Source organism: Hordeum vulgare, chromosome 2H, assembly GCF_904849725.1.
Source record: "Hordeum vulgare subsp. vulgare chromosome 2H, MorexV3_pseudomolecules_assembly, whole genome shotgun sequence".
Classification (NCBI taxonomy): domain Eukaryota; kingdom Viridiplantae; phylum Streptophyta; class Magnoliopsida; order Poales; family Poaceae; genus Hordeum; species Hordeum vulgare.
In genome coordinates this window covers 76,550,383-76,561,566 of record NC_058519.1, presented here as the reverse complement: position 1 = coordinate 76,561,566, position 11,184 = coordinate 76,550,383, and the positions used below count along the sequence as shown (strand labels likewise).

At 46.5% G+C, this 11,184-nt stretch overlaps 1 protein-coding gene across 1 annotated transcript; it reads left to right on the top strand.

Moving 5' to 3' along the window:
* Positions 1 to 1,764: 1,764 nt before the first annotated feature.
* Positions 1,765 to 3,587, top strand: LOC123425558 (cytochrome P450 709B2-like). The gene is made up of 4 exons (XM_045109250.1): positions 1,765 to 2,044; positions 2,137 to 2,357; positions 2,447 to 2,700; positions 2,774 to 3,587. Exons 1-4 carry the CDS (start codon positions 1,765 to 1,767, stop codon positions 3,585 to 3,587), a joined length of 1,569 nt encoding a protein of 522 aa, XP_044965185.1.
* The last annotated feature ends 7,597 nt before the right edge of the window (positions 3,588 to 11,184 follow it).

The following is an 11,184-nucleotide window of genomic DNA, read 5'->3' as shown; positions in this document are numbered from 1 at the left end:
ATATTGAACCCTAAACATCTGGCCGACCATTCTGTCAACTGACTAACAGACCATGTTTCAGGGGAAGTCACTCGCACCTCAATGTAGTGAAAGTCACTAAGATCAGCTCCCATCTTATTTGTTCGAACAGTACCACGACCATAATGTAAACATAACTTCACTAAATCAGACATCTCTGCTGACCTAACAAATTATTCAACAAGGACTAATTTTAGACGAAGGACAAACCTAAATATATTTCCCAAATCTACCGGAGATCCTAAAAATATTTAAACTACTTAATTGACAGGCCTAAATATATTCGAATCTAACAAGAGAAACTAAAAATATTTGAACTACTAAATGGACTGACCTAAATATATCCGATTGTACGGGACAACCTAAAAATATTTAAACTACTTAATTCACTAACCTAAATATATCCAAATCTACCGTAGTAAAAATATTTAAACTACTTAATTGACAGGCCTAAATATATTCGAATCTAACAAGAGAAACTAAAAATATTTGAACTACTAAATGGACTGACCTAAATATATCCGATTGTACGGGACAACCTAAAAATATTTAAACTACTTAATTCACTATCCTAAATATATCCAAATCTACCGTAGCACTTAAAAATATTTAAAATACTTAATTCAAACCTAAATATATTCAAATCTACCGGAGCACCTAAAAATATTTAAACTACATAATTGACAAACCTAAAAAAATTACCCTTGAAGCCTACGCAGAAACGACGAACACCAAGAAAAATGACGAACGCAGCAACCACCACCACCTCCAACTGCACCACAACAACCACCTTCACCCACACCTCCACCACCACCACAACTACCACCACCTCCACCTCAACCTCCACCACCACCACCAAAAAAGGTTGAAAACAACCACCACAAACTACCCCATCGCGAGTGAGACGGATGGTTTGGCTGCCCTAACCCTATACAATAGAACTACGATAAGAAATGTGGAAAAACGACTAGGATTAAGGGTAGAGATGAGAGGTTTTTGGGTGGGGAGAGAAAGAAAAAGAAGAAGGAGATTTGGAGGAGGAAGAATGGGGGAGGAGGAGAAAGAAGGAGAGAGGTGCGAGCGGGCCGTTGGCTGGCTGGTCGGCCACATATCGGCCACGCCACAGCCGACAGGCCTATCGGCAAGGCCGAGGCCGATTGGACAGCCTCCAGGTCGAGAGGATAAGGGACGACGTGGCCGGGCCAATAGTCGGCCTCCACGTGGCCGACTGGGCATTATTCGGCCACACCAACGCCGACAGGTTACAATCGGCCTCACCTGGACCGAGGACACTATATTTTTAAAATTTCTCAAAATAACGCAATATTTTTCAAAAAAATAAAAAAAGTAATATTTAAAAAAAAATAGCTCTTTGTTCATGCATGGATGGTTAGCTCATGCTCGTGCCCCATCGTCCGTCACCAGGAAACCACGGGTCACAATCCTAGAACCATAATCTAACGAGTCATGGGATCGCATTACGTAATCTAACGAGTCATGGGGTCGCATTACGTCTACGTTTACGAAAACGCGCACCCCGACAAGGAAACCAGGATACCACCGTCTACCAGCGTCCAGCGCGTGTCCAACTTCTTACCGGAATTCCCTAAGCAGCTCTCCATTGAAATTTCACCGCAGTCGCACGCATGGACTTAACCTCCAAAGCGTAGGCACTCGGCAGCCACGGATACGTACAGCAGCTGCCGTCTGGACCAGCTTGTTGATGTGATGACCAATACCATAGCCATGGTCGCCACCGTCTGGACGGTCTCGGTGGCGCTGGCCGCGGCCGTGCTGGCCTCGTGCCTGTTCAACGCGCTGGTGCGCCTGGTGTGGAGGCCGCGCGCCATCGCCAGGAGGCTGGCGCGGCAGGGCGTCCGCGGGCCGGGGTACAGGTTCTTCGTCGGGAACCTCGGCGACATCCGCCGGCTCCGCGCGGCCGGCGCCGGCCTCGTGCTCGACCTCTCCTCCCACGACTTCATCCCCATCTCCCAGCCCCAGTTCCGCGAATGGATCCCGCTCTACGGTAACGTTGTCAGCTTTCCAAGTAACCAGCCTTCTGCCTGCAGTGTCATGGTGTCTTGAAAATGGCCAGTGCGCGTGCGTGTGTGCATGCAGGGCGCGTGTTCCTCTACTGGTTCGGTTCGACGCCCAACATCTGCGTGGCCGACTTCGGCGTGGCGAAGCAGCTGCTCTCGGACCGGACGGGGCTGTTCCCTAAGAACCGAATGAACCCCATCGTCCGGCTGGTCGGCAAGGGCCTCGTCATGACCGACGGCGACGTCTGGCACCGCCACAAGAAGGTCGTGCACCCGGCGTTCAACGTGGACAAGCTCAAGGTATGTACATCATTCTTAGGCTTTTAGCAGTGTACGTACTTGATGGTGTGCTGGCTTTGCGAACATGTTGCTACATTTCATATATATAGGTGATGACGTCGACAATGGTGGACTGCGTGCTGTCAATGGCGTCCCGGTGGGAGGCGCAGTTGGCCAGTCAGGGGAAGAAAGATTGCCAGGAGATCGAGCTGACTAGCCAGTTCGAGGAGCTAACCGCGGATGTGATCTCGCGCACTGCCTTCGGCAGCAGCTACAGAGAGGGCAGGAAGATCTTCCTGGCGCTGAATGAGATCCAGTTCATCGCCTTCTCGACCCTCTTCACCGACTACATCCCAGGATTCAGGTACACCGGGCACTGATCAAGCACAGTACTATGTCAACTGAACTCTGGCGTCTTACGTTGATTTGTTTCCCAGATTCGTGCCAACCAAAAAGAACATGAGGCTGTGGAAGCTGAACAAGATGATGAGAAGCACGCTGGTGCAGATCATCGAGAACAGGCTTGCCGCCAAGGACACCGACGGCTACGGGAACGACCTGCTGGGGCTGATGCTGGAGGCGTGCACGACGGAGCACGGGAAGGCGCCGCTGCTGAGCATGGACGAGATCATCGACGAGTGCAAGACCTTCTTCTTCGCCGGGCAGGAGACGAGCCTGCACATGCTCAACTGGACCATGTTCCTGCTGGGCACGCACCCGGAGTGGCAGGAGAAGCTCAGGGAGGAGGTGCTGCGGGAGTGCGGCGGCCGGGATCGGGTCCCGACCTACGACACGCTCAGCAGGCTCAAGCTGGTGAACCTGTTCCTGCTGGAGACGCTCAGGCTGTACAGCCCGGTCCCGCTGATCCGGAGGAGGACGAGGTCGGAGGTGGAGCTCGGCGGCATCACCGTGCCGAGGGACGCGCTCCTGACGATCCCGATCGCCACCATACACCGGGACAAGGAGGTTTGGGGCGAGGACGCCGGCGAGTTCAACCCGATGAGGTTCGACGCAGGCGGCGGCGCCGCCCGGGCCGCGGGCCACCTCAACGCGCTCATGTCCTTCTCCATGGGTCCGAGGACGTGCATCGGGCAGAACTTCGCCATGGTCGAGGCCAAGGCCGAGGTCGCCGTCATCCTCCGGAGGTTCGTGCTGTCGCTCTCCCCGAGTTATGTGCACGCGCCGACCGACGTGATCACGCTGCGGCCCAAGTACGGGCTGCCGATGGTCATCAGAAGACTCGACGCCTGACGCCAATCCTTGAACGGAGTTCGTATAGAATAGTGAGCAGATTGTCACGGGCAAAAAGATTCACACGTCTTGCTGAGTTCGTCATGAATAAAACTGTTCCGCTTAACTTTAATCTGAGCGTCATGAATAAAAATAAATACTAGGACATATTGCAAACGATAAAGTTTTATAAGAAATGGTATAACCGCTCCTATTTTTCAAAAATTGCGGAGTAACTTCCAAAGAAGTGCACTCTACTGTGTGAGCAGTGTGAAGTAAAATGTGCTTAAGGTCATTAGGGCCCTCAAGTAACCGCTCCTATTTTGTTTTTGTGAGCAATTAACTGAAGCTGTCAAAACGGTGCCTTAGAAGCTATCTCAAAAACAAACTCATCATCTCATATGTATTCCATCTTGAAACTCCTAGAAAACCAATATCATCACTCAAATTAGATATAACACAATATACTCCGGCGCATGGGTGTTAATAGGGATGGGCATATTAACCGAGGACCGATGTACCGAACCGAAAGAACCGGGACCGAAACCGAATGAACCGAACCCGAAAAATTAGGTTTTTAATTCGGTTGTCAAATATGCAGAACCGAAATTATCTCATTAAATTCGGTTTTTATACCTAATTAACCGAATAGACTAAGAAAACCGAAAACATGCAACAAACCTCTCTTCTCCTTGTGTTTCGTATCGTTGGTACCGAGCGAAGCTTTTTTTTCTAAAGCGTCCTAGTCCAGCTAGCTAGCTAGCCTCTGTACCGCTACAAAAAAGCTACCTAGCCTGTGTAGGCCTTTCCTTGTTTAGCTGAAAAGTATATATTAATGTTTCTTAAAAAGTACACGCTCGTTGTTATGGCCTAAAACTAGTACTTGGTTGCACACTTGCACTGGTCAACTTTATGTTTAATACCACCTCGAATATGTATTGAGAAAGAACGTGTGGGTAACACTACAAATACTACTAGTAGCTAGCCATCCGCCTACTCAATGCAACTTGCTGTCACAACAAATTGTGGTAGGATAAAAAAAGCTCTTCCGTCTTGTTCGGTTATAACCCAGGACCGAACCGAATTTTCGGTTCTAAAATAATTCGGTTTCTTAAATGTGAAGGAACCGATCGGTCTGTGTTTTCTAAAAAACCGAAATTCTTATTAACCTGTAGAACCGAACCGATCGGTTCGGTTAGACCGAATGCCCAGTCCTAGGTGTTAAACACTAGGCGCCAAAGGGCGGCCTAAATCAAGCTTGGCCTGCTGCCGACCAAACGTGAATAAGGGAGATCTTATTTCCCGCATAATGCGGGGGACTGAGAGCAAACACGCATCCTTGGGACGTGAGCATCCTGCTTTATATGGGCCGGCCCATTCTGTTTTGCATCCCCGGTTGTGTTTTTATTTTCTTTTATTCTACTCCCAAATTATAAGTGCAACATATGTGACACGAAGCACTCATGTCCAGACAATTTTTACAGTAAAGTTGTCTTTCGACAAAAATAAAGTCAAAAAACAAACTGAAACTTGCAACCCAAAAAGGGTTCTGATATTGCCCACACGTGTGGGTGTTAAGAGTGTCTTACCACTCACACGCCTACGTGTGGGCAAAACAGCTAGCGCCCACACGTTCGGCCTCCTGCCTCGCGATCCACACATCTGGCCTCCAACCTCGCGATCCCGCGTGTCCCCGCGTGAGAGTTGTCATGGTTGCTGAACCGTGGCAATAGTTTGTTTAACTGTAGTTGCCATTTCTGGACAACTACAGTTGTCATGGTTGCTCAACTGCAATCGCCATATCTGAACAACCGCATTGCTATGTAACACCGGAAAGACATGACAACTAACAGGCGTGCGGGCATGTGGACGCACGACGACGGTTCCACCCAGTTGCCATGTAACACTGGAAAAACATGACAACTGACAGGCGTGTGGGCGCGCGACGGCAGTTTCATTCGGTTGCCATGTAACATTCGGAAGACATGACAACTGACAGGCATGCGCGCACGGCAGTTTCACTCACTTGTCATGTAACACTCGGAAGACATGGTAACTAACAGGCATGCGGGCACGACAGTTCCACTCAGTTGCCATGTAACACTCAAAAGACATGGCAACTTACGCGCATGTGGGGCGCGTGAGCGCGACGCCAGTTCACCACACGTCGGGATGACAGCCGCGAACTCTATGCGTGCGAAACATGCGTGTGGGCGAACTGATAAAACGCCCACACACCAGCCTCTTCCTACGTGACACAAAAAATCTATTAAAAATTGCCAAGATTCGTGCAACCACAAACGGATGGCAATACATGCGTGTGGGCGGTTTGTAAACTCCCACATATGTGGGCGATATCTTTTCTCAAAAGAAAATGCTAATGTTAACAACATGGCCCAAACGCCTCCATTATCATCAATGTTACCATGTCAAAATAAATGACATCAGCGGGTATCTTTTTGGTTTTGGGCTTAAAAATGTTGTATCACCTAATTAAAAATCCAATTAAGAATCCGTTTACACCATTAAATCTGTCTCGATGAGATCTTTAAAACTAGATCCATGTTGATATGTTTCGATGAAAAAAAATTGACCAAAACTTGCTATAAGGTTTACACTGTAGTTGTCATAGTGTTTACACTAAAGTTGCCATGACATGTTATATCTATTTTTTTTATAAATTTAAAGCTACCGTTATATTTTCAACTACTTTTTATGTCATTTTTTAATAATTGACCATGAAAATTTTTAGTAATTAACCACGACAAATTTAATGCATGGATCATGACAATAGTTAGTAATCCATCATGGCAAATTTAGTTTATAGATCATGTCAATTTTAATACTTTGACCATGGCAATTCCAGTACTTTGATCATGGAAATTATTGTTTCTATGAACCATGGCAAATTTAAGTGTATGAATCATGGCAAATTTAAATAGTTCACCATGTGAGTGTATGCGTGTATGTATCAGCGCTTGCGTTTGTACTGTGTTAAAAAAGTAATTCACCATGGCAATTTTAGTTTATGGTTCATGGCAAGTTTAGTTTTTTAATTTTCCGTTTTATAATGTCAAAAATGTTGGAAATATGACCTAGAGGCAATAATAAATTAGTTATTATTATATTTCTTTGTTCGTGATAATCGTTTATTATCCATGCTATAATTGTATTGATTGGAAACTCAAATACATGTGTGGATACATAGACAAAACACTGTCCCTAGTAAGCCTCTAGTTGACTAGCTCGTTGATCAAAGATGGCCAAGGTTTCCTAACCATAGACAAGTGTTGTCACTTGATAATGGGATCACATCATTAGGAGAATCATGTGATGGACAAGACCAAAACTATGAACGTAGCATATTGATCGTGTCGTTTTATTGCTATTGTTTTTTGCGTGTCAAGTATTTGTTCCTATGACCATGAGATCATATAACTCACTGGCACCGGAGGAATACCTTGTGTGCATCAAACGACGCAACGTAACTGGGTGACTATAAAGGTGCTCTACATGTATCTCCGAAGGTGTCTGTTGAGTTAGTATGGATCAAGCACTACTGGAAAACAGTTATTTGCCATCTGCTGCTTCTTTGTCGTCTGCTGGCTGATGGCAAAGACCCTCTTTGCCATCAGCTACAAGAAACCAGACGGCAAAGAGCAGGCTGGTGCCAAAGGTACTATTTGCCATCAACCAGCTCTTTGCCGTCTGCCAGCTCACGGTAAAGAGCATTCCGGCAGACGGCAAAGAGCATGGGCGGCCCACCCCGCAGCCCCTCTCTCCCCCCTAACGGACTCTCTCTTTGACGTCCGCTTTTCTCCTCTATGCCATCGGGAGGCGGACGGCAAAGAGGGTGCCCCCCTAACGGCCGTTAGCCCCACCCCCACGCGCCTCTCTCTCCCCCTAACGGCCACCCCGACACCCCTCTCTCTCACCCCCGACACCACCATCGTCGCCGCGCCCTCCTCCGGCCTCCCTGCGCCGCCGCCCCTCCTCCTCCCCGGCCGCCCTGCGTCCTCCTCCTCCCCGGCCGCCCTGCCTCCTCCTCCCCGGCCGCCCTGCCTCCTCCTCCCTGGTCGCCCTGCGCCCTCCTCCTCCCCGGCCGCCCTGCGCCCCCTCCTCCATCGCCGTCTCCTCCACCGCCGCACCCTCCTCCTCCCCGGCCGCCCCCTCCGGTGAGTCCTTTTTTTCTTTTTTTGCTAATTTACATATTTAGTTTTGTTTTGTTAATTAGTGGTAGCTAGATTATTGTTAGTAGTTTTAGTGGTAGATAGTTAGGTTAGTAGTTTTAGTTAGGTTAGTTAGTTAGCTTGGTTAGTTAGGTGGAGGAGGAGAAGAGTAGAAGAGGAGGAGGAGGAGGACGAGAAGAGGAGAAGAAGAAGAGGAGGAGGAGGAGAAGAAAAAGAAGAAGAAGAAGAAGAAGAAGAAGAAGAAGAAGAAGAAGAAGAAGAAGAAGAAGAAGAAGAAGAAGAAGAAGAAGAAGAAGAAGAAGAAGAAGAAGAAGAAGAAGAAGAAGAAGAAGAAGAGGAGAAGAAGAGGAGAAGAAAAAAATAAGAAGGAGAAGAAGACGAAGAAGAAGAAGAAGAAGAAGAAGAGAAGAAAAAATAAGAAGGAGAAGAAGTAAAGAAGAAGAGAATAAGAGAATAAGAAAAAAATAAGAAGGAGAAGAAGAGAAAGAAGAAGAAGAAGTCGATTTTTTTATTGTTTGGTATTTAGTGGTAGCTAGATTCTTTTTTAGTTACTTAGTGGTAGATTCTGTTGTTTTTTTTTGTTGTTTAGTGCTATCTAGGTTTAGTGATAGGTTTAGTTAGCTTGGTTAGTTAGGTTAGTTAGTTAGTTAACTTAATAGAAAGAATAGGAAGAAGAAGAAGAGGAGGAGGAGGAGAAGAGGAGAAGAGGAGGAGGAGGAGGAGAAGAAGAATAAGAAGAAGAAGAAGAAGAAGAAGAAGAGAAGACAAAAATAAGAAGGAGAAGAAGAAAAGAAGAAGAAAAGCAGAAGAGAAGAAGAAGAGAAGAAGAGAAGAAGAATACCTTCTCCTCCTCCTTCTTCTCCTCCTCCTCCTTCTCCTTCTTCTTGATTTCTTCTTCTTCTCCTCCTCCTCCTCTTTCTTCTCCTCTATCTTATTCTCCTCACCTTATTTTCTCCAACAATGAGATAATTAACCCATTTAGCTACAAAATGGCATAAAAACCTTGGTTAGCTCATGAATATTATATTCTTAACTTGTTTTCCTCTAAAATGACATAATTAGAATATTTGTATTGATTGGGTGGATTTACATGTGATAGTTGTCTCGTCGCTGTGAGGTCTGCTGTGCGAAGACCTGCGTGTGCGTTGTACGAGCTCCGCCCCTGCATTCGTGGGTTAGTACAAATTTCATCTCCTCCCCGCCGCTTCATTTACTGTGGCTCGGTATGCGTGACCAGTATGCGTCTCCCATTTGAAAGGGCGACATCTATAAATATGCATGTCTTTGCATATTTATAACCGCCATCCTTTCGAATTGTCCAACATTATCCATGGACAGCCCGAGTATGTGTAGATTGGGTTCGTTTTCCCGTATGTTGTGCTCTGGATCAGATGCGGAATTTTGTCAGTGCCTCCCTGTTGTTCTCCGGATGCACATCCTCTCTGTTTATTGCGGAGACGTGTATCAGGAGAACGGCGGGGAGGTGCTGCCGAAATTTTGCGTTGGATCCGGAGCAGTGCATGGGAAAACGAACCCAATCTACACATATTCGGGTGGGATTAGGACCTATCTTTACCTATTAGCGTGTAGGTTGCGTGGACGTAATAAAAAAGGCGAACCTGATTAACCGATGAATATAAATGCTAAATTATATATAAATATATTTCTTCTGTCTTTAGTAGCTACGCAAGATGAGTGATCGTGCGTGGATGTATACCAGTCACCCTAGTCAGAAAGAGATGATGAAAGAATGGTTTGTAAAAACAAAGGAATTTGTGAAAGCTGCATTCGCAAATGGCCATGAAAGAAACTATTGCCCCTCTCCTGGATGCGACAACTATATAAAGACGACAGAGGCTGTAATGATTAAACACCTGCAGAGGAGGGGTTTTAAGCCTAATTATACGGTGTGGACATTTCATGGTGAGTCTATACAACGCACAACAACTGAGGTGGTCCGTCGTCGCACGGACGAGCATGGTACCGGGATCGAAGACATGGTGCAAGACTTTGATGATGCTCGGGATTCGGAAGATGAGATGGAGGAATCTGCAAAGGCCTTTTATGAAATGTTGGAGTCTTCAAAATGTCCTCTCCATGAGCACACTAAGCTCTGTCAGCTGGATGCAATTGCACAAGTAATGGCTCTGAAGGCTCAGTTCAACTTGGGAAGAGAATGCTACGACGCGATGATGACACTATTTGGACATTTCCTACCCAAAGGCCATGTCATGCCTGCAAACCTGTACCAGTCGGACAAAATACTTCGTGTACTTAAGATGCCCTATGAGAAGATAGATGCATGTGAGAAAGGATGTGTCTTATTTAGGAAGGAGTATGCACACTTGGACTATTGTCCCAATTGCGAGTCTTGCAGGTATCTTGTGGTAGACAACGGTATGGGTGAGAAGAGGCAGTCCAAAATCGCAGTTAGTGTTCTTCGGTATATGCCAATTGTACCAAGACTTCAACGTATTTTCATGGTCGAAGAGACAGCCAGACAGATGACATGGCACAAATTGGGCAAAAGAACCGAACTAGATGCGGATGGGAATAAGATGATGGTACACACATCAGATGGGAAGCGTGGAAACATTTCGATGGATTGCATCAGGATAAAGCGGCAGATCCAAGGAATGCTCGAGTCTGCGCCGCCACGGATGGTTTTAATCCCTTCGGCATGACGGCAACCCAATACAGTTGTTGGCCTGTATTTGTCATTCCACTCAATCTCCCCCCCCCCCCCGGCAGATTATGCAAAGAAAGAACATATTTCTGACGTTGATAATTCCAGGGCCCGATTATCCGGGGAAGAATATGAATGTGTACTTTCAACCGCTTAAGGATGAATTGGAAGAAGCTTGGGATAATGGGGTCAAGACATACGATGCCGCTAGAAAAGAAAACTTCAAAATGCATGTGTGGTACATGTACTCTATGCATGACTTGCCAGCGTATGCGCTATTCTCTGGATGGTGTGTGCATGGAAGGTTCCCGTGCCCCCAATGCAAGGCAGCTCTTCAGTTTCATTGGTTGCAGGAGGGTCAGAAGTATTCTTGCTTTGACTTGCATATACAGTTCTTGGATCCTGACCATCAATTTAGAAAAGACAAGAAGAACTTTACCAAAGGTAAAGTTGTCAAAAACATGGCACCACCTGCGTTCACAGGCCAACAAATCTTGGATCAGTTAAACGCCCTCGAGCCTGATTCAGAGCGTCCAGGGTATTTCAGGTGGTATAATTCAAAACACGCCTGGACTCACAAGCCATGCTTCTCGGATCTGCCTTACTTCAAAGACCTCCTTCTTCCACACAATATCGACATGATGCACACTGAAAAGAATATCGGAGAGGCTATTTTTGGTACATTGTTCGACATAGATGGGAAGACAAAGGACAATATTAAGGCTAGAGTCGATCAAGAGAC

Excerpts from the sequence above, each read along its gene's own strand:
- LOC123425558 (XM_045109250.1), top strand. The coding sequence starts at position 1,765 with ATGGTCGCCACCGTCTGGACGGTCTCGGTGGCGCTGGCCGCGGCCGTG. Across the intron at positions 2,045-2,136 it reads CGAATGGATCCCGCTCTACG|GGCGCGTGTTCCTCTACTGG; the intron begins GTAACGTTGTCA and ends GTGTGCATGCAG. Across the intron at positions 2,358-2,446 it reads TCAACGTGGACAAGCTCAAG|GTGATGACGTCGACAATGGT; the intron begins GTATGTACATCA and ends TCATATATATAG.